Here is a 24,866-nt window from a genome sequence, read left to right as displayed (position 1 = left end):
CGTGTACCAACTATATGCAAGGAACTATTCTATGTTTGCATTCATTATCTCTAATGCTCGCAGAAACACTTGCTCTGTATGTACATTTTGCCTGAATTCTTTTCTAAGGTACAAATAACTTGGTCAAGACTACCCAGCTAGTAACAAGTATCACCCAGATTCAAAAGAGGTCTCTGCCAAGCCCCAAAACTGATGCTCATTATAGTTCATTTTCCTGCCTGTTTATACCAAAATCTATGGTACAAACTCTTAATTGATTGTAATTCATTACTTACTTCACAATAAATCATTCAAGAAAGCAAGTCAAGAAATGTCAAGAAGTAAAAGGTTCCCATTCTGGCTCACTCGCTCCGCTTCCTATCAATGAAGTAATAGTAATACCTTGAGCTTTGTTCTGTCCTTTCTAATCCCCTTAACAAACTCAACCCATTTTTGAAATGAAAACTCGAATAAGTTTAAAAGTATTGGGTTGGCCTCAAAAGTCTGTTTACTTTTTCCCATAAAATAAAAGACACATTTTTCACCAATAACTTTATTTATTTGGATATTTCTAGTATGTCGGCTATCTGCCGTATGATAGAATGTTGACTGTCCTCAGTTAATGTCTCAGTTTCATCGCTATCAACTTCAACTGGTCTACCTAACCATGTAGCATCGTCTAGCGATTTCCAGCTTCAAACTTCGCAAACTGCTTTTGACACATTCAATCAGTCAGAGCACCTTCTCCATACACTGCACAAATCATTTTTTGAGTTTCAGTTGCATTTTTACCTTTCTTGAAAAAATAAAACATAATATGCCAAAAATGTTGTTTATTTTCTTCCAATTTCAATATTAAAATGGCTATACAAAAATTCACCAATTTTGATGTTTTTTCAAAAGATTTTTAATTAATTTATTTTTAGAGAGAAGAGAAAGGCGGAGAAAGAGAGGAAGGGACATCAGTGTGTGGTTGCCTCTCGTGTGCCCCCCAGTAAAGACCTGGCCCACAACCCAGGTATGTGCCCTGACTGGGAATCGAACCAGAAGCCCTTTGGTTTTTAGTCCAGAACTCAATCCACTGAGCCACCAGCCAGGGCTGATAAGTTTTTTTAATGCAGGCTGATAGACAGCTGTCACAACCCAGCTGTCACAAACCATTTATTGGAAAATGGTTTCCAATAAAGTTAAAGACAACTAAGTGCTACTAGAGCCATCTTACAGAAAAAAACAAAGGAACTTTTTGGCCAACCCTGTATCTCCCTGGCAACTATGAAATGAAACAAAAGGAACCATATATTTATAGGTAGAGAAAGCCAAAGCAGTACATTAAAATATGGCAGCAAGTCCAAAAAGAAAAGAGAATTATAAAAAAGAAATTCAAACAATGATTTAAAAGAAATTTTAATTTTAACATTCCTTAAAAAGTCCTCTTTGGTGCTAAGCTTTTTTTCATCAGTATCATGAAATACAAAGAATGACTGGGCAACTGTGGCAGACTGAAGACTAAAGAAATACGACAATTAAATGTAATGCATGATTCTGACTGGATCCTAGATGAAGGGAGAGGGGGAATTGTTATAAAACTGGCAAAAAAACTTTAATGCACACTGTATATTACACAAGAATACTGTATTAAACTTACTGAATATGATAATTACACTGTCACTGTATAAAAGAATACACTTGTTCTAGGAAATACATGCTAATGTATTTAAAAGTAAAGGGGCATGATGTCTACAAGTAATTCTCAAAAGTTTCAGGGAGAAAAAAATACACACACACACACAACTCCAAAGACTAAATAACAGAAAAACTAATGAATGTGGGAGAACAATGTAAGAAATTCTTTATACTATTCTTACCATTTTTCTCTAATTATAAAATTATTTCAAAATAAAGCTGTTTTAAATTCCTAATGAAAAAAAAATAACTTTAAATAGCAGAACTGATTCTTCTACAATTTCATTCCAAACACAACCTCACAGTAGGTTAGCCAGAAAAAATAAGGTAAAACCCTACCATAAGATGCCTCATTTACTCTGCAGGCCTAAACCATAAAATACTAACTAGTCTTTTCTCAGAACAAGAATATTCTACAAAGCTCTGCCACATTCATTTCATTATTGACATGAATATATATCATCCCTCTTCTTCAGACCACAGGTAATTTGATCAACTATTTCTTATTCTTAAATATTATCACATAGTAAAGTGCTATACATACAATAAAAAATATTTGTTAAGTTCCACATAAGTGTTTTTATTTTATCTGACCTAACGTCCTACTCCCCCACCTGCTCTTCCAATCTTGGCCTCTTCTGTTTCCCATCTCCACATAATTCTCCATTGCAGATGTTACTGGAATTCTCCCTGACTGAGGCATTGAGCCATTTTCTCATTGGCTCTTGAAACACTTTACAATTATTTAACCTACAGAGAAAAGGAAGGTTTTAAGTTGAACTTTGTGTATATGAAAAAATATGCTGTGTGGCTTTAACAAATTCTTTGAATAGTATATGAACTCTATAAATATTTACCTTTGACACACATATGCATATAAATGTATATAATATAAATTCAGTTACATATTTTTGGCAGCATAAAAAACTGCTTCCATCTTCCAATTTCAGAATCAAAATTTCAAACCTTAATTTAAAAGATAACTGTACTCATGTTTTTTATACACCATGAACCAAAACTTCTTCAAGTTAACATTACATGACATCTCATAATTCATAGGTGTTACAGGTTTTATAGATGTTTAAGTGATTATAAGTAGACACCAGCACTCAGGTGACCTGCTATATGAATGTTGAGTATTCTCATGCATCTTACAGTTTAATGACATTACTAAGAATAGATTCCACTTTCAGAAGTTGGGTAAGACACTGTAAGAAAAAATTTCAAAAAGTACTACAAAATCTGACAATACTAATATCATAGAACTAGAAATACTTAAGTATTTGTGGTAAATAGACTTCTAATTCTAATTATAGATACCTCTGTGTTAATGAGATGGACAAACATCAAAAAAAGCAGCCTATCTCCCAAAGAACATCACTGAAAATGCAATCTATTGAGAAAATTCCCAGTAAAACCTGACGCTGATTATAAAATGCTTCTTCAGACCAAATAAAGTCAAAGCAAAGGTGAATAAACAATCCTTGCCTCTGTGCTGAAGAATGTGAAAATTCTGAACTTTGAGGAATATAGCAGAGTGTTTGTAACAGTCCTTTTGGCTTCCTATTGTCCATATCTAACTCTTTCACATGCTATTAAGAGTTACATTGTTTAACACTGGCATGAAGATAATGAGAATGGTGATAAGTATCTTTAATCCAAAATAAATGACCAAGATGTGGTTTTTGCCTAAGGTTTTTGTCATAATATTCAGAATTTCACTAAGTAGATTGACATAGCAAGAAAAACTGAAGATGAAGCCCTATAAAAATGACCAAATCCAGGGTCGTAATTGCAAACATAGATGTTTGTTAATATTAATTCACAGTACATTGTGGAAAGTTAACAATGTAGTATAATTTACCATAATGCCCAGAGAAACCACGAAAAAGCTAATGCAAAGGTAGATAACTAAAAATCCAACAGGAGAAATAAGAATTTAAAACTAATCCAAAAGAAGCCCCCCAAAGAAGTAAAAGAGAATTTTCAAAAAGGTAATTTTAAAATTACCATATTGATAACATCAAATATTTATGGACTAAGCACTTCATTTAAAAGGCAGAGACTGTAAGAAGAGGTTAAAAAAAGAGGCAGCACCTACCTATATACTGTGGCCACTAATCATAAGAATGCTGGAAAAGCTGTATAAAAATTAAACAAAGCAGACTTCAAGTCAGAGCCACTACCAGAGTAAAACGCATTTCATATTGATGAAAAGGCCAATTTATCAATCTTGCCCACTCATAAAATAGAGAAAGAGAGAACAATTGCTATGTCTTTTATTATTTGTATTCAGCATGGTGCTTGAAGAAGGCCAAGACAATTCAATAAAAAGAAATAAAAGAGCCCTCACTGGTGTGGCTCAGTGGGTTGGGTGTCATCCTGAAAGCTGAAAGGTCACTGGTTTGATTCCAGATCAGGGAACACACATCTGAGTTGCAGGCCAGCTCCTCAGTTGGGGGCATGTGAGAGGCAACCTACTGATGTTTCTCTCACACATCGATGTTTCTCTTTCTTTCTACCTTCCTCCCCCTCTCCCCAAAAATAAACAAAATCTTTATAAAATATGAAATAGAAGGCATAAAAATTTGAAGGAAAGAAGTCAAGTCTTTTCCACAAGCATTATGATTATAGAAAACCCTAGGGAGGTACTAGAATAAGGGAGTTTAGCAAGATATTCTATATACAGAAGAGTAAGTTTACAGTTGTTCTTATGGGAAAAAAACACACAATTAATTAATAATACAAGTATAAACAATGCATTTCATGTACTCACAACTGTAAACCTACTTTTTCCCACCCATTGTTTCTTCATCCTTCAGGATACAGACAATATACAAAAACCAACTGTTCAACAACACCAAATGCTGGCAAGTATGTGGAGCAACAGGAACTCTCAAACATTGCTGGCAGGAATGCAAAATGGTACAGCCATTTTAGTAGTTTCTTAGAAAACACACCCTTACCATACAATCCAGCAATTGTACTACTTGGTATTTACCCAGAGGAGTTGAAAAACATCTGCACACACAAAAACCTTCACATGGATCTTTAGAGTAGCCTTATTTATAATTGTCAAAACTTGAAAGCAACAAAGACCTCCCTTAGTAGGTGAATGGATAAACTGGTATATCCAGACACTAGAATATTATTAAATAGTAAAATGAAATGAGTTATCAAGCTATGAAAAGACATGGAAGAACCTTAAATGCATTTTACTAAGTGAAAATAGCCAATCTGAAAAGCCTTCCTATTGCATGATGCCATGACATGCAGGAAATGGCAAAACTATGGAGTCAAAACAAAAAAATCAGTGGTTGCTGGGAGTAAGGATAGGGTGAAGCAGTGAACAGGAAGAGCATAGAGGGCTGTTAGGGCAGTGCTAATACTCTATGATACTATAATTCTGCATACATTACACATTTGTCCAAACCCACAGAATCTACAACAGCAAGAGTGAACCTTAATGGTGGATTATGGGTAATTACAATGTGTCAATGTAAATTCATTCACCCTTGGTAAAATAATGTACCACTGTGATAAGTGATGTTGATGATAAAAGAGGCTATAAATGTGTGAGAACAGGGGTATAAAGGAAATCTATGTGCCTTTCTCTCAATTGTGTTTGTAAATCTAAAACTGCTCTAAGAAGAAGTAAAGTCTAAAAAAATCAATTCAGACTTCTGGCCAAGATGGAGGTGCAGGTAGATACACTTTGCCTCCTTGCACAACCGAAAGGACAACAACAAATTTAAAAACAAAAAAATAAACAGAACTGCCAGAAAACTGAACTGTATGGAAGTCTAAAAGCCAAGGAGTTAAAGAAACATTCATCCAAACTGGTAGGAGGAGTAGAGACAGGCAGCCTGAAGAGAGGACTCTGGGAGAAGGAGGTGGCTGGCAAACCGGGTAGTCCCACATTTGTGTGTGAATAAACCGAGAGGAACAACTGGGGAGCGAGATAGACCACGCAACCCAGGGTTCCAGTGCAGGGAAATAAAGCCTCAAAACCTCTAACTGTAAAAATCTAAGGGGGTTGTGATGGCAGGAGAAACTCCCAGCCTCACAGAAGAGTTCACTGGAGAGAACAACAGGGTCCTACAATGTACACAAAATCATCCACACTAGGAATCAGCACCAGAAGGGCCCAATTTGCTTGTGGATAATACAGAAAGTGACTGAAAGCCAGCCAAGAGCCAATAAAGCAGCACTGTTCCCTCTCAGACCTCTCCCCCACACATAACACCACAACACAGGGATATGGGATGTGTCACCCCAGCGATTACCTAAAGCTCCACCCTTACTATGTAACAGGTGTGCCAGGAGAAAAAAATACGGCCCAAATGAAAGAACAGATCAAAGCTCCAAAAACAGAATTAAGCGATGAAGAGATAGCCAACCTATCAGATGCATAGTCCAAAACACTGGTATATCAGGATATTCACAGAAATGGTTGAGTATTGTGACAAAATAGAGGTAAAAGTGAGGGCTATCAAAAAGTGATTTAACAAAAAATATACAGGGAACCAACAGTGATGGGAAGGAAACAGAACTCAAATCAACGATTTGGAGCAGAAGGAAGAAATAAACATTCAACCAGAACAGAATGAAGAAACAAGAAGTCAAAAAAATGAGGAGAGGCTTAGGAACCTCCAAGATATCTCTAAACATTCCAACATCCGAATCACAGGGTTACCAGAAGAAGAGGAAGAGCAAGAAACTGAAAACTTATCTGAAAAAATAATGAAGGAGAACTTCTAGGAAGGAAAGGAAACAGACTTCTAGGAAGTTCAGGAAGCTCAGAGTCCAAAAGAAGTTGGACCCAAGGAAGCACACACCAAGGCACATGATAATGACATTAGCCAAGATTAAAATTAAGGAGAGAATCTTAAAAGAAGCACAAGAAAAGGAGACAGTTACCTACAAAGGAGTTCCCATCAGACCATCAGCTGATTTCTCAAAAGAACCCTTACAGGCAAGAAGAGGCTGGAAAGAAGTATTCCAAGTCATGAAAGGCAAGGACCTATAACCAAGATTACTCTATCCAGCAAAGCTATCATTTAGAATGGGAAAGCAGATGAAGTGCTTCTCAGATAAGGTCAAGTTAAAGGAATTCATCATCACCCAGCCCTTATTATATAAAATGTTAAAGGGACTTATCTAAGAAAAAGAAGATAAAAAATGAACAATAAGCCCTGGCTGGCGTAGCTCAGTGGATTGAGTGCGGGCTGGGAACCAAAGTGTCCCAGGTTCGATTCCCAGCCAGGGTACATGCCTGGGTTGCAGGCCATAACCCCCAGCAACCACACATTGATGTCTGTCTGTCTGTCTGTTTGTCTGTCTGTCTCTCTCTCTCTCACCCCCTCCCTTCCCTCTCTAAAAATAAATAAATAAAATCTTAAAAAAAACTATCAACAACTGAACCTAAAAACAAAAACAAAAACAAACTAAGCAAACAACTTTGTTTGAACAGGTACAGAGATCCCATGGAGGTTTATCAGTAGGGAGGGAGATGTGGGAGAAGGGGGAAAAAGGTTCAGGGAATAAGAAGCATAAATGGAAGGTACAAAATAGACAGAGAGAGGTTAAGAATAATACAGGAAATGGAGAAGCGGAAAAACTTATATGCATGACCCATGGACATGAACTAAGGTGAAAGATTGCTGATAGGAGCGATTGCAGGGTGGAAGGGAATAAAAGGGAGAAAAAAATGGGACAACTCTAATAGTATAATCAATAAAATATATTTTGAAATATTACTTATTCAAAAATTACAAAAAGTAAAATATTAGAAAAATCAACTGTAGCCACTGCCACTGCCAAGACCAAGATGGACAGGAGACTCACCAACTTATTCAAGAATGCCTGGGCCAAGAAGCCAGTGCTAGTTATTTCCTTCAACATCAGGGGCCTCACTGTAATTCTGCCACCTTCAGCCCCTACACCAGGTATGTTGCCATGATCAGCCAGATCACACCCTAAATTACCCAGTGCCCGTCCAAGACAATAGGAACATACCCATCGTGCCCAACCACCCCCAGGACCCCCAGGGCCCAAGCTTGGAGTGGCTAAAGAAACTGCAAACACTTCCCTTGATGTGGACCCCAATAAAAATGTGAAAACCAAAAAAAAAAAATCAATTGTACTTCTATGTACTAGCAACAAACAACTAGAAAGATAAAGTATGTTCAGAGATTGGGTGGAAAAGACCAAATGCCTGACAAGGAATAGGTAATCAAAAAATAATTTATCAACAAAATACTATACTATACTATACTATACTATACCAATAGAAAAAAGGACAGTCTACATCAGTGTTTCTGAAGCTCATGTCATTAAATAAAAATAAATTCCTTTTCTTTTTCAATAAAAATTAAAATCTCATCTTCTATTTCCAATTAATAGTAAAGGAAGGAAAGGAGAGAACACTAAAATTTAATACCTTTTAAACATATCAAAATTTCATAATCCATTATGAAATAGTATTAAGTAAAAATGGGAGGTATACACACAGAACAATGGAAAGCAATCTGAATGTAGTTTTCGCTGTAAACTCACTGTGTTGTTTTTCTTTGTTTGTTTTGGTAGAGAGAAGGGAAGGGAGAGAAAAGGGGAGGGAGAGAAACATCAATGTGAGAAACACAGGTTGACTCTAGCATGTCCCCAACTGGGGACCTGGCCCACAACCCAGGTATGTGCCCTGCCTGGGAATTGAACCTGCAACCCTTCAGTTCACAGGCCAGCTCTCAATCCATTGAGCCACACCAGCCAGGGCCTTAAACTCACTTTGGAAGTAGAAAAAAAATCTAATTTAGAAAGTAAACTAAAAATGAGTATCCAGATCCTAATCCCTGCTCTATTTTAGGAAAACACTCTAAAACTTTCTAGATCTCAAGAGTCTCAACAGTAAAATTAAGGATTAGATTATTTTTAGAGGCTTCCATTCTAATACTCAATGGCTTACTCTGTTAACATACTTGGCAAGCATGCTCTATCAGCCCTGGCTGGTGTGGCTCAGTGTACTGAGTACCAGTCTGCGAACCAAAATGTTGCTGGTTTGATTCCCAGTCAGGGCACATGCCTGGGCTGCAAGCCAAGTCACCAGTTGGGGGCATGTGGGAGGCAACATATGGATGTTTCTCTCCCTCTGTTTCTCCCTCCCTTTCCACTCTCTCTAAAAATAAATAAAATCTTTTAAAAAACAGAATATGCTCTATTAGGGTTTTATATAGTACCAGTACACTGTACCTTTATCAGGACTTTCTAAAAACTGCCATGATTGATTATCCACATTCAGTTCCCTTTCTCCAGGCCTCCTACACCATTTGTTTTAAAGGCCATATTAATTCAGGAATTCAGTTCCACTTCTAGGAGTTCTACTACAGAAACAAAGTGCTAACAAATATGTACAAAGATATGTATAAGAATATTTATTATAGCATTGCTAGTAAAATGATAAAAAATATGGAAACCCAAATTTTCATCAAGAGGTATTAAATTTTGGATTACCAAATAATATAAAACTGTTTGAAAGAGACAGATAAATATATATATATATATATATACTGCCTAAAAGTTAGCAGACTTTCTTTTCTAAACAAAAAAGATTACATTTCTCTGACATGTAGGCCAGCACTCAATCCACTGAGCCACACCAGCCAGAGCTGATTAACTCATTTTTGATTGCTGAATTTTCTCCAGATTGGATGAATCTTCTTATGACCTCAGAATGCCCACCTCCACAACCCCTAACCTTTTTGGTATCCCAAGAAAAAAGGAAAAAGACAAAAACAATGCAAAAAGAATAGGAAAAAACACTTTTCGCTATTCCCAAAACATCTTCTGCAGAACATATAGTGATGATCATAAATAATACAGAGATATTGTACCCCTTTCCCAACTCAAAATGCTGGCAGAGCTAGGGAAAAGCAAGAAAGGGTAAGGTGGGGACCATTAAATTGACAACTTCATTGGTTCATCTCCAAAACCAACCAATGGGTCCTGGTCTACCAGCTGGTAGTCAGTATTAACCTTATTCAGTGCATATAAGGCTATGTACAAAATGAGCCTGTATTTTCCAACTATGTTAACAGCTGACTACTGGCCCATTGCTATACAAACAAATCAACCACTTTATATTTAAGGCACTACTAGCATGTTCCACAGGATCCTCAAATCCATAATAAAACATCTCTCTCTCTCTTCCCTCAAATTAGTTGCTCCTCTTCCTGTACTGCTTATTACTATATTTTCCTGTATCCATGTAGTCTACCAGCATGTTTTCAACTAGTGATTTAGTGTTTTAAAAAATTGTTGTATCTATTTCCATTTCTTTCTTTCCTTTTTAAGTCAGTACATAAACTCTTATATAAATATCCATTTGTATAAGTTTATAATAAATACTTATAAACATTTCCTTGTATATGTTTGTATTTTACATCTACACAGAGCAGTTTAAGAGCTCCCAAATGAATAATAAGTGAACATGCTTAATGACAGATTCAGAAAAATGTATCATCTTTTCAACAAATGATATTAGAACAGTTTGATATCCATTTGCAAAAAAAAAATAAATAAAACTGAACTTCAATCCACACCTTGCACTAAAAATTCAAATTGTATTCCAGGTATAAATGTAAAATCTAAGACTAAAAAATTTCTATGAGAAAACTTTTGTGACCTTGCATTAGGCAGATTTCTTAAAACACCAAAGCCACAACCCAGAAAATAATAAATTGAAACACTGGACTTCATCAAAATTAAAAACTTCTGCCCTACAAAAGACACTGTTAAAAGATACACAAAAGACTAGAAAAAAGCCCTGGCTGGTGTGGCTCAATGGATTGAGCTCTGGCCTGCGAACCAAAGGGTCGCTGATTCAATTCCCAGTCAGGGCACATGCCTGGGATGCAGGCCACGTCTCCGGTAGGGGATGCGTGAAACATCAACACATTGATGTTTGTTTCTCTCCCTCTTTCTCCCACCTTCCCCTCTGTCTAAAAGTAAATAAATCTTTAAAAAAAAAGACTAGAAAAAAATATTTTCAATTCATGTATCCTACAAATAACTTGTTTTGAGAATATGTATAGAACTCTCAAAACTCAGTAACAACACAATCCAATTTAAAAAAACAGGCGAAAGATTTGAACAGATACTACATCAAGGAAGCTATGGAGAAAGCAAATAAGCATATGGAAAAAAGCTCAATATCATTAGTCATTAGAGAAATACAAATTTAAAACACAATGGGATTCTACTACATACCTACTTGAACACCTAAAGTTAACAAAACAAGTGTTGGCAGGGACAAAGAGGAACTTACAACTCACACACATTGGCTGGTTAAAATGTAAAATCAAACAACCATGCTACAAAATACTTTGGCAGTTTCTTAAGTTATATGTGAAAGTACTGTATGATCCAGCCACTGCCCTCCTAGGTATTTACCCAAGAGAAATGAAAGCATATGTTCATATAAAAATCTGAGCACAGATGTTTCTGGCAGCTTTGTTTTATGAGCCAAAACTGTAAACAATCTAAATGTCCACTAACAGGTAAATGGATAAACGAGTTGTAGTAGATTCAACAATAGAATACTACCCAACAATAAAAAGGAGTGAATTATTGATACACAATACAACATGACTCTAAAATAACTATGCTGGGTGAAAGAAGCCAAGTAAAAAAGAATACATACTGTATTTTATTTATATAAAGATCTAGAAAATGCTAAGTATTTTATAATGACAGAAAATAGATCAATAGTTACTCAGGGTGAAGGCAGAGACAGCAGAGGGAATTACAAAAGAGCCCAGGAAACATTTAGGAGCCACTGGTATATTCACCTCTCTTGATTGTGGTGATGGTTTTCCAGGTGTATACATATATCAAAATCTTCAAACTCTACACACTTTAAATATATGTGCACTTTATTCAATTATAATTCAAAAAAGCTGTTAAACTGTTAAAAAACAAAAAAGTTAATTTTCTCTGTCCTTTGGAAGATTTCTTTGGAAAAGATAAGTCATGAAATATCAGTATTTGCCTATAAAAGAAGATGAAAAGTGAAAATTAGGTCCAATAGATCCTGATGGTGTACCAATGGTAAGAATACCTCAATATAAATAAATACACGTACATCTATATCCATAATTTCATAATTCTTTAAAGAATATTTATTGCTTCTGAAGGTCAGAGATCAACTCACTTATTTGAACACTGGTATATAAAGAGAATCATGCACTTATCCTGCCTTTCCTTAATAACTCTTCCCCTACGTAACCAAAGACTAGATATACAAAGTCTCTTTAGAGCTAGTAAATGAAATGATAACATTCTAATGTTATCACTGAATTAATGAATGTAGGCATTGTACATAAATGGCTAATTTGACAGAGAACCATAAATGTACTTACTGATTAAAAAATACACCACTACATATAACCCTCCCAAAAAGTTTTTAAATCAAAATAAAATCTGATCAAACCTTTAAATCCAACTAATTTACTGAAAAGAGAAGTCAGAGAATATATCTTTTTTATAAACGATACTGAGAGAGCTATCAACCAATTGCAATGCAAGGACCTTACAGATGCTGACTGAAAGTACTGAAAGTTTTATATAAAACCTCTGAGACCACTGGAAATCTAAACACTGATTAGATAATCAATATTAAGGAATTATTGTTTGCTTTTAGGTGTGATAACAGTATTACATTTATGTTTTTTAAAAAGACCTACTCTTTTATAAACACATATTAATATATTTACAGATTACATGTTGTGATATTGGAATCTCCTTCTAAATAACATAAGAAGGAAGAAGTGTGTGAAAATATAAATGAAATAACATTATCCATGAGTAGGGCATTTATGAAGCTGGATGATTAGAGATGGGTGTAACATTCCATTTCATCTGCTCTTATATATGCTTGAATTATCTATACTGAAAAGTTTTTAAAAATAAAATACTTTGTTAAATTTACTTTGTAACTTTTTAATGTAAATAGATGTAAAAAGCCAAAATAAATAAAATTGGCTTAGGCCAAATTTCTTCTCTCACATTACCTTTTTTTTTTTTTAAGATTTTATTTATTTATTTTAGAGAGGGGGAGGGAGAAAGAGAGGGAGAGAAACATCAATGTGTGGTTGCCTCTCACACACTCCCTACCAGGGACCTGGCCCACACCCCAGGCATGTGCCCTGACTGGGAATCACACCAGCAACCCTTTGATTCACAGGCCAGCACTCAATCCACTAAGGCACACTAGCTAGAGCTGCCTTTGTCCTTTTTGATATGGTTATATTAGCTTCAGAATACAAACTGGGTAACTTTGCCTCTTCCTATTTTCTGACAGTTTATAAAAGATAACAATTTGTTTCATAAAGGTTTACTTGAACTTTATAAAAAGTCTGGGCTTGATAGCTACTTGTGGAAGGGAGAGGTATATTTTCAATTATTGATTTTAACTTTATTGATATCACACTATTCAGGATTTTAATTTATTGTTTATTCAGTTTTTAGTGTATTTTTCTGAAAAAGTAGCCAATCTCATCTGTTCATCATTCTCAAATGTATTAGCATAAAATTCCTCATAAAAATTAATCTCTACTATATTTATAGTTATGTCCCCATTTTTGTTTTTTTTTATATTATTTGTACCTTTTTTTTCCTCAATACATCTTTTTGGTAGCTCATCATTTTATTAGTCTTTTCAAAGAACCACATTTTTATTTAAGCCCTTCTGTTGTTTCTTTGCTTTCTGTCATTAATTCCTATTCTTTTTTTTTAATTTTTACAATTTTTTAAAGATTTTATTTATTTTTAGAGAGGGAAGGGAGAGAGGGAGAGAGGGAGAGAGGGGGAGAGAGAGAGAGAGAGAAAGAGAGAGAAACATCAATGTGCAGTTGCTGGGGGTCATGGCCTGCAACCCAGGCATGTGCCCTGACTGGGAATTGAACCTGCAATGCCTGGTTCGCAGCCTGCACTCAATCCACTGAGCTACGCCAGCCAGGGCAATTCCTATTCTTAGCATTGTTATTTTCTTCTAGTTTCTTTAGGCTGCTTAAGTTAAATACTTAGCTCACTCATTTCAATCTCTTTTACATATTTACATATATAGTTAAGCCTATGAATCAATCTCTTTAGTATTACCTTAACCTTAACCATTCAAAAGGTTTGAATTGTGATGGGGTTTTCTCTTTGTTTTTTCTTTGTTCTATACAAGTTTATTTTCTACAATCATTTTTTCTATGACCCATGAATTATTTGTAAATATTTTTAAATTTCTAAACATGACAATGTTTTATCTTTTGATTTGTAATTACATCGCATTGTGCATTGTATGACTGTCTGGTATTCGCTACAGCTTACTTTGTGACTTGGTTGGTACGTGGTGAAATTTCATAAATCTGTGTATTAAAAATGTATACAGTCCTGGCTGGTGTGGCTCAGTGGGCTGAGTGCTGGCCAGCAAACCAAAGGTCACTGGTTGGATTCCCAGTCAGGGCACATGCCTGGGTTGCTGGCCAGGTCCCCAGTTGAGGGTGTGTGAGGGGCAACTGATTGATATTTCTCTCTCTCTTTCTCCTTCCCTTCCACTCTCTCACTAAAAATAAATAAAATCTTTTAAAACCATGTAGTTGGAGTGGGGCAAAAGCACATTTACAGTTTTGAATACGTGAAAGTGTTTATTCTTATATTATTTATTAATTATTGTATTACTTTACATACAAACAACTGTAAACCCCTTTGCCCCATAATGCATGCATGACCTATCAGTTGCAGGGTTTCATAAATGTCCATTAGCTCAAGCCTGTTAATTCTTTTATTCAAACCTTCCTTCTTTATTACTGATTTACTTGATATATTATCAAAGGTTTTATTAAAATATTAACATTAGCCCTGGCTGGCGTAGCTCAGTGGATTGAGCATGGGCTGCGAACCAAAGCATCGCAGGTTCGATTCCCAGCCAGGGCACATGCCTGGGTTGCAGGCCATGGCCCCCAGCAACCGCACATTGATGTTCCTCTCTTTCTCTTTCTCCCTCCCTTCCCTCTCTAAAAACACATAAATAACTCTTAAAAAAAAAAAAAAAGTGGGTGCTTTAAACATACACCTAATGTGCAAATTTAAAAAAAATATTAACATTAGGGCTGTCCATTTATCATTATGTCAATATTTTTCCTTTATATATTTGAAGTTATGTTATATATACACAAACTCATGACATTCACCTTTTCCCAGAAATATTTAAATCTTCCTAGTGAATTCTTAATCCTAGTGAATAAATCTCTTAATTCTTTATAATGCTTTTTGCCTTATTCTAAGTTTTCTTTAGACTAATATATGTAAGTCTATATACACACAGATTTTTTGGTTCCTTATGCTACAATGTTTTAGACCCATTACTCGTAAGACCAATATACAGTCATCTCAGTATTCATCATACTCATCAGCTTCAGAACTCATGAAACCCTGTATCTGTGTACTCTTTTAAACATTCTATTTATTTACTTTTAGACAAAGGAGAAGGGAGGGAGAAAGAGAGGGAGAGAACCATCCATTTGTGGTTGCCTCTCCCACGCCCCTCACCAGGGAGTTGGTCTGCAAACCAGGCATGTGCCCTGACTGGGAATTAAACTGGCAACTCTTTGGTTTTCAGGCCAGTGCTCAATCCATGGAGCCACACCAGCCATGGCTACTTAAACATTTTGATGAGAAAAAAATGTTTCAGCACATGGTGCTTGCTTGGGACTCTACTCAGGACTGATCGCCCTTGCTTGGGCTTGTATGTCTCACAATGCCACAATGCTGCCTGCCCCCCACCAACAACAGAAAGCTTCATCATTCTCTGCTTGTTCAGTACTCATTGGTTTAGGCACTCATCACGAGGTCCAGAACAAATTAACGACAAGTACCAAGGTACCACTGTAATTATTTGCTTGCTGCCTTAAAAAAAAAATCATCCCACCCTATGGTCTCCATCTTTTCTCTGGTAAATTTAGTCTCTTTGCATTTATTTTGATAACTGACATAGTTGAAATTATTTCCATCACCTTATTTTGGTTTTACTATTATGCTATTTCCCCCTTTTTTTAGTTCTCCTTAAAATTTTAACGGAACTACAATATTATTGCTCTTTCTAAACGAAAGCACCTCAGAAAGCTTTAACTCAGATCACTACCCCTTCTGTCATATGTGCTGTTTTCTAGTACAGTTTTAATTCTGTGCATTTATTTTTATTGTTTTATAAAATCAGGTTGTCCAGATCTGTCTACATGTTTACCAATTTCTTTGCTATCATTGTGTCTTGCATCCTCTTCTACATTCTGGGTTCAATTTCCTCCTATAAGTACAAATACCTTCAGTAATTCTTTCAGTAATGATTGATGAGTAGTAAACTCTTTACTTCCACTTGAAAATACATTTATTTCTCCTTTATTTAAAAAATGACAGTTTTCTAGCCCTGGCTGGCGTAGCTCAGTGGATTGAGTGTGGGCTGGGAACCAAAGTGTCCCAGGTTCGATTCCCAGCCAGGGTACATTCCTGGGTTGCAGGCCAGAACCCCCAGCAACCGCACATTGATGTTTCTCTCTCTTTCTCTCCCTCTCTCCCTCTCTCTCCCTCTCTCTCCCTCTCTCTCTCTCTCCCCCCCTTCCCTCTCTAAAAATAAATAAATAAAATCTTTAAAGAACATATCTTCTTAAAAAAAAAATGACAGTTTTCTTGCTGTGGCTGGTATGGCTCAGTGGATTGAGTGCCCACCAGTGAACCGAAAGGTTGCCAGTGGATTCCCAGTCAGGGCACATGCAGGTCAGATCCCCACTTGGGGGCATGAGAGAGGCAACTGATAGATTTATCTCTTGCACATCAATGTTTCTCTCCCTTTGTTCCCCTCTCTCTAAAAGTAAATAAAATCCTTAAAATGAGAGTTTTCAGAATTATTTTTCCTTTGCACTTTGAGAATAGTAATCTATTGTTTTTTTTGTCTCTATTCATGCTCTTGATATATCTGCTAAACTAATTGCTGTTCAGTTATAAAGTACTTGTCTTCTCTCTGTGGTTCCTTTATTACTCTCTCTTCACGTGTAACATCCAGTAATTTCACAAGAATGTATTGAATTGTCTGTTTTTTCTACTTAGTATTATTTTCTTTTTTCTATGTAGTATTTCTAGGCATAGTCACAGAGAAGGAAAAAAGTGATTTGAGACTATTTTGTTAATTTCCCTAAAGTTTGTTCAGAACTAATACTATGCAATATGTATAGTATTACATATACTATACATAAAGAGGCATTAATTCATTATATACAGTGGATGCCCTAGGGCAGTGGTTCTCAAATGTTAGCATGCAACACAAACACCTATGGAACTTATTTAAATACAGACAACTGGACTTCACAGTTTCTGATTCAGTATATCTGGGGTCCTACCAGGAGTATACATTTTTCATAAGCTTCCAGGCACTGCTTGTGTTGATGCTGCTGTTTAGGCAATCAGGATTCAACAACAACTTTCTTAGGGATTAAGAATACTAATCTCAGGGAGCAGTCATTGAGAAGGACTGTAGGCACTTGTCCTGCATCTGAAATCTAGAGTTTAGTATTCATGACCAATCCTAAACAATTTTTAGCTTTAAATATTGCCCTCTCCCATTTCTTCCTGTACAATTTCAACTACATAAAATAACAGCAGCTAACAATCCATTATCTGGCCAGAACTGCTCCAATTCATTCTCCACACGGTCCTCAGACTAAAAAGAGAATTTGATCATATCACTCTCCTACCCAAAATTGTTTATTGCCTCCTCTATACCTAAAAGAGCACTTCTTTACAGGGAGAGCTACAAGGATGGGCTTCAGAGTACTTGCACAATTTTTAGTGTGTCTATCATGTTACACATACATTTTATAATACTATCAAATAAGCCTGTGACCTAGACATGTTAAAAATTGCTGACTTATTAAATTCTAATGAGTCAGTATGACACATAAAGCTTTTCATGATCCACGCCTGCCTATTTCCTCCCTTTATACGCCCTGCCTGTGACATTTCTGAGCACACCCATGCTTTCAAACTTACAACATTATATCCGTATTTCCTCCACCTAGAAAAAAATGCCCAACAGGCCTTACAAACTCCTACTTATGTTTGAAGAGGTCCAATATCACCTCCTCCAGAAAGCCTTTCCTAACACACTTAAGAGTTAATTGTTCTCTTTCCTATTCTCTCAGCACTTTGCACAAATGTCTGTTAGTACTTTACACTCTTCTAATTACTGGTCTACAGAGCAATCGTCCTTTGTAAGAACATGAGTTATCTCAGGCAAGAACTTAGTATCTTTAAATCCCCACAACAGATACCCATATGTTTGTTAAGCAAATGTTACCTAAATATATTTTTTCCTTGGACTCTATAGACAATCTCTAGGAGAATGTATATTTATATTCTTAAGAATCTCTGTCTGTTTTCATCTAGATTGTCAAAGGAACAAGAGATTCAGTGGGAGTAAATGGTACCTCGTTTTACTTTCACACTTCTTCACAAAATAACTCAAAAGCATCAAAGCAAGGATTGTGTCCCTCTAAGATTTAAAATATGCAACAGCAATACAACCAGCAGAAGAACGCTGAAGGGGTAATCAAATCTAAGCTTTCAAACATCCTCATAGATAAAAAAAAGACTCTCATTTTATTTCCTGTATGAGTCTATTTGGTTTATCTGTTTAGTTAAAACACAGATGTGCATGTTACAAATTATGCCAAGATTCCCCTCTTTATTAAAATACCCATTAATTCAGAAAAATTCCTTCACAACCATATATACCACACAAAGAGAAGAACAGTGAGTGATTCTCTCCAGGGACAGAGAATGGGAGTATGAGGAGCTAAGGCCTTTCACTTACTATTTTTCAAATGTTTCAGGATCACCTTTTTAAAAATGTTATATATTACTTTAGCAACCTGAAAAAATATAATGAAGTTTTTAAAAAGTCATATTCTATAGTATGCTGTTTAAGTAAACAGTTTAATTATGAAACTATTTCAATACATTATTCTTACCAGATTTAAGACCTGAAATTTTGAAGATGGCACTTGGTTTCCCATTCGTGAGAAATCCTAGGAGCTGCCATACTGGCATTCCATTTGAATCAGGATAGGAAAAGTAGACAGATCCTCCCATTCCCTCAGGAAATGGGATTGTTCCCAGCATAAAAACCACAACATGGTTGATATTTTCATAATCAGGCAAGTCAAAAACAAATTTATCTTCTGCCACTTGCTGTGCAACTGTTTGCACCTAGAAAATAAGAAACTTGTCTCAGTGCAATAGTTTGATGAGCTTTTATAACCTTTATAGTACTGCTATAAGCTGTTACCAAGCACAGTCAATTATAGTCATATACCAAGTAAAACTTGGGGTTAATCTGAGACTGTAATTATAGAATTACCAAATATATCAGATAGAATGCTAATATTAATAGTGAATCCTATTAAAACACGGGATATAAAGTACAGCAAAGGGAACACAGTCTATAATATTATAATAACTATATATGGTGTCACTATGTTGTACATCTAAAACTAATATAATATTGTATGTCAACTGTAATTGAAAACTTAGAAATATTTTTAAAAATAAGGAATCAAAAAATACTTTGCATTAAAATAACTTCATTAATGTAATCTTTTAAAAATGTAACTAAATTATTTCAGAAGTCTCCTGGAAGGATTCTACTCAGTAAATCACTACAGCTTCAGAATGTTATAAACATGAAAGACTGTTCACCCTGGCCGGGTGGCTCAGCTGGCTGGAGTATCATCCCATACACCAAAAGGTTGAGGTTCCACTGATTTCTGGTCAGGGAATATAACTAGGTTGCAATTCAACCCCTGGTCTGTTGGGGTGCTCGGGGCCTATAGGAGACAACCAACTGATGTTCTCTCCCTCTCCCTCCTCTCACTCTAAAATCAAGAAATATATCCTCAGGTGAGGATTTTTAAAAATAGTAAAATTTTTTTAACGAAAGTTTGTTCAAAATATACTACCAAACCATGATCCTCTAATTTGAAGGTAAAGAACCTCAGGTAATTAAAATAGGTAAGCAACCCAGAGGTATTTACTCAATCCTCATTATTTGCAGATTCCATACTTGCTAATTTGTCTACTCACTAAGATATATTTATAACCCCCAAACCATTACTTGTTGCACTTTTAAAGCTGCAAAAAGTTTGAGTTGCCTGATGGACATGTTCCCAGCTGTGGAACAAAGCTATATTGTGCCTTCTGGTTTCAGCTTTCATACTGTAAACAAATGTCCTTTTCACAGTCTATTTAGTGCCATGTTTGTTTGCATTTTTGTTGGTGATTTGACTGTTTTAAATGGCCAGGCTGAAATAGTGCTCCTAAACCCAACAAGGCTGGCAGGTGCCTTACTGAGAAAATATGTGTTACATAACTTTCATTCAGATATGAGTTATAGTGCTACTGGCAGAGTCCAATGTTAACAAATCAATAATACATATTAAATAAGATGTCTTTAAACAGAAACACACATAAAACAAAACTGATAAAATTGAGACCAGATGCTTGCAGGACCCTAGCCCTGTATTTCCCCTAGGGGCAATAATTCAGTATTTACCCATTTAGCGCTCACACAAACTTTATACAGCAAAACTATTCCAAATAACAAAAACAAACTATATAAAATCTAAAAGTTCTACCTTGAATGTGCTAACTGGGTATTTTAAAAGTTTCCTCGACTCATTTGCTAATCTATTTTTCTGTCCTAGAATTGAACCTCAATTTATAAAATGAGATCTTATTTTGAAGTCTAAGAAATCTTTCACTAATTCATTTTTACAAAAATTTTAAGAAATTTATTGCTAATTCCTATAAACACCCAGCAAAAAGAAGTATCAATTTGAGTGCACTATGGTCAATAGGCTGTGAAGAGTTTACCTTCCCTGAGGTTTTTATTGTTTTTTAAATACTATTGCCTTTCTGGTCACCAATATACTGCTATGTAACTGCATATATGTATCAATGATAAAGAAATATCAATTACACTAAATTTATTCCCAAGAGACCAAGGATGAGCATTCTTAAAGTCAAGCTCTGGTTCCCTGTTCTGAAGTTTTCAACACAATTAAAAACTCTGGTTTAAATACAGAGAAACATAGAAGGAACATAAATATAAACCAAACTGCCTGTATCAGTATTAAATTCAATTTCACCAGACTTTGACATGCACATATTAAAAGGCATTTGAAATTATGATACAAGTCCTAAAATAATTTGGCAAAGCAAATATTTCTTAAATGTCAGCTCTGTATAAGGAACCAGACATTCTGTAAATGTGGATTACAACACTCTAATCATTGACCTTAAGAAAACAGGTGGTACGTATCTCTTGCCATAGCCCAATAATTCAGTTGGTTAGAGCACTATCCCCGTATATCAAGGTTGTGGGTTCAATCCCTGGTCAGAGTACATATAAGAAGCAATCAATGAACACATAAATAAGTGAAAAAACAAATTGATGTTCCTTTCCCCCTAAAATCAATTTTTAAAAATTTTTTTGTTAAAAAGCCCTGGCTGGTGTGGCTCAGTGGATTGAGCACTGGCCTATGAACTGAAAAGTTGCCGGTTCAATTCCCAGTTAGGGCACATGCCTGGGTTGTGAGCTCAGTCCCTGGTTGGAGTACATGCAAGAAGCAGCCAATAGATGTTCTTCCTCCCTTCCCCTCTCTCTAAAAACAAATAAATAAATGAAAAGGAGAAACTTAGGCCCCTCCCTTTAACTACTATGTATAGGGCAGGGCAAACTTAAAAAAAAAAAAATAGAAAAAGGGTATCTCTTTTACTTAAATTTTTTTTCGAGGAAGGAAAATGCAGATAAGTGAATTTTTGTAATAGGAGAATAACATAACTAAGTCTTGAGGTATTGCTGGATCTATTTGCCCTTCATTTTAACATGTTCTAATACTCCAGAATTATAGTTTACAATCCCCCAAAAACCTTAAAATAACTTCTACTGGATATTCATTACAAAAATACTAGGTAAATAAACAGGTATTGCTATAACAAAACTTCCAAATTAGTTGACAATATGAAAGATACATGGATTCCATATGGCCTTTTTATCCTTTTTAAGAAAATACACATCTTTTAAAAGTCACTCACTAATAACACTAATGATAACAAAGCAGAATGACAAAAGTAAGTCATCTCTGGCTGGTCCTTTTTTTGTTGTTAAATCAAGGACAATACAAAGTTGTCGCACTAGTACTACCATATTTTGCAGTGAATGATGTGCTCCCATGTATAGTATGCACCCACCTTTTTGGCCCAAACTTTCAGGAAAAAAACCCTTTCGTTTTAATTTTTTAATTCAATTATTTATTTATATTAAGAAACAAAACCGACTGTGGTATTCCAGGCTATTATTTTACATAAGGATATTGTTATTGCTTCCTAGAGTTACACTTTTAACCCATAAGCATAAATAAAAGAATTAAAAACATTTATATAGATACAGAATTAGTACTACCCACGTATAACATGCATCCTTATTTTCCCTGAAAAGTTTGGCTCCCCCCCCCCCCGAAAGTGCACATTATACACAGCAAAATACGGTACCAATTATCACCATCACCAAAAGTAGCCGCCCAATCACTGAAGAGACAAAAAAACTTTCCGAGGCCAGTCATCTCCAACGTATCTCTGTGATTCCTTATAACCATATACAGAATACATTATCAAAAACTTATGAAAATCTTAACATTCAACAAAGGAGCTGCAACATTTAACAAAGCTGAATGACAAGAATAAGAAAAAGAACTCCAGGTGGAAGGAGTCAGGTCTAAATGAATCTTTAGGTGATTCAAGCCAAATACCATACACCTTCCGGATTATTCCTGAACAATTCCCGGTGCTGGTTTTACTTAATTCTAATACTCCAGCAAGTGAGTTTCTCTCTTCTGACCAATAAGGAAACTCGCTGCTCACATCGTTCCGAGTCATCTCAGATTTTGGCTCACACTTAAATTTCAGGCATTTCTATCGGCCAACTTCCAATTACCTTTAAGCATATTTTTACTAGGCACCTTCCAAAAAGACCCAGCAGATAAACACTGCCCAACACCTTAATCTCTGGTAACTAGGACGCTACAGCCTCGATTAAAAGTCCAAATTTACGTCTAATTCACTGAGCTTAGGCGAGGGCTTATACTGCCGACTGGGCTTCAATTCCTCACTGCAAAATGGATCGAATAATAACCACCTCACAAATAGTGAGGGTTGAATCTGGGTTACCAAATAAGCACTAGATAGAAAGCTAAAATGACTGGACAAAAGGCGAGCATTCCCCACTCGATAAATGGCAGCTAATGTGTGATTACTCAAATGACCAAGGGGGGGGGGTGGGCAAAGCAGAATGAACACCCAGCGCCCATTCACCACTCCACACTCTAAGCTGGAAAGTAGACCTGAGGGGGTTTTCCCCGCACCACTGGATCTCGAGCACCCTCCCCTTCCCAGAGCCTCGCCCTCGGTGTCCAGCCCCCAGTCTGATATCACCCGGCCCCATCCTCACCAGCCTCCCCGCCACCAAGCAGCCAAACATGGCGGCGGCGTCGATTCCGCTCAGCCGGCAGGTACGGAAGCCGGGGACTAGAGGTCCTGGGACTACTACACTATGGGAGCCCCAAAACCCTCCAGAACATGAAGGAGAGCGCAAGCCACACCGCTACAAAGCATCTATGCCAGCGGAACGCCTCCTAGCCCCGACCTCTGACTCCCCTGCCCAACCAGCGCGCCTCCCGGGCCACAAGTACTTCCGGGGCTTATACCCTGCCGCCCCAATTAAAGGAGAAAGGCGGACTGGAGCCAGGGCAAGACTGCACGTCCCAGAGGGCCCTGCGCGGATTTCCGGGAAGGCCCCCTGGAGTTTTTTACCCATTGGAGTTAATGGTACTGTTTCCAAATTTCCTGGTCTAATGCCGATGGGACCTGTTTCTCACAGTGCGCTTTACAATTATCACTTTACTCGAACCTTACAAAAATTTTTAAAGGTGGGCATTATTATCTCCATTTTGTAGGCGAGGAAATTGCCCAGAGTGACCAGCTCCAAATCTTTACGCAGCACTTAGGTATTGGAGCCCGAATCCCAGTCCGGACCCAAATCGTGTTTTGGTTTGTTTTTTCTGCTATGCAATAACTCAGTTCTAATTGTCAACCAGTTGTTTTGTACTTACTGATAACTTTTGTAGTCCTTTCCAGCTTCCCCCAGCTCTCCCACTTATTTACTGTAAAACTTTAAGCAAGTTATGTATTTAGGCTTTAATGTCCCCATTTGTAAAATAAGATTACTTGTGCCTCTCAGCGATTGCTGTGAGGATTAAATGAATTACATGTTCTTGAGCTTCCAGTCAAAGCAATTAGGCAAGAAAAAGAAATAAAAGGTATCCAGATGTGAAACTAAGAAATAAAACTACCTATTTGTGACATGATCTTTTATATAGAAAATCCTGCCCTGGCTGGTATGGCTCAATGGATTGAGTGCTGGCCTGTGAACCGGAGGACTGCTAGTTTGATTCCTGGTCAGGGCACATGCCTAGGTTTATAGACCAAGTCTCCAGTTGGGGGCACACGAAAGGCAACCACACATTGATGTTTTTTTTCCCTTTTCCTCCCTCCCTTCCCCTCTCTCTAAAAGTAAGTAAATAAAAATCTTTTTAAAAAGAAAATCCTAAGGGATCCAATAAAAAAAAATAAATTAGAACTAATGAAGAAGTTCAGCAACATTGCAGAATACAAGGTCAATATACAAAATTCAATTGTATTTATTGTATTTTTAAACATTTACAGTGAATAATCAAAAAATGAAATTAAGAAGACAATTCCATCTACAATAGCATCAAAAAGAGTTAAATACACAGGAATAAATTTAACAAAAAAAGTGTAAAATTGACACTATGAAAACTGCAAAACAGACTTCCAGCCAAGATAAAGGCATAGTAGATACATTTTGCCTCCTCGCACAACCAAAAGTTGGACAACAAATTTAAAAACAAAAAAATAACCAGAACTGCCAGAAAATCAAACTGTGTGGAAGTTGGACAACCAAGGAGTTATATAAACATTCATCTAGACTGGTAGGAGGGGCAGAGATAGGCAGCCAGGAGGACAGGACTCGTGGA

At 36.4% G+C, this 24,866-nt stretch overlaps 1 protein-coding gene across 1 annotated transcript in view; it reads right to left on the bottom strand.

The window, feature by feature from the left end:
• HIKESHI (heat shock protein nuclear import factor hikeshi) overlaps positions 1–23,503 on the bottom strand; it is a 36,907-nt gene extending 13,404 nt beyond the window's left edge. Inside the window, exons 1-2 of the mRNA XM_045818104.1 lie at positions 23,261–23,503; positions 18,726–18,963 (exon numbers count right to left, since the gene is read on the bottom strand). Of these exons, the coding sequence (XP_045674060.1) occupies positions 18,726–18,963; positions 23,261–23,290 (268 nt within the window). The 5' untranslated portion in view covers positions 23,291–23,503. The remainder of the gene's footprint in view (positions 1–18,725; positions 18,964–23,260) is intronic.
• Between the last annotated feature and the right edge of the window lie 1,363 nt (positions 23,504–24,866).

This window comes from Phyllostomus hastatus, unplaced genomic scaffold, assembly GCF_019186645.2.
Source record: "Phyllostomus hastatus isolate PE091 unplaced genomic scaffold, TTU_PhHast_1.1 phas_scaffold_317, whole genome shotgun sequence".
Taxonomy (NCBI): domain Eukaryota; kingdom Metazoa; phylum Chordata; class Mammalia; order Chiroptera; family Phyllostomidae; genus Phyllostomus; species Phyllostomus hastatus.
The sequence above is the reverse complement of the archived record's forward strand: the minus strand, read 5'-3'. Positions and strand labels throughout refer to the sequence as shown.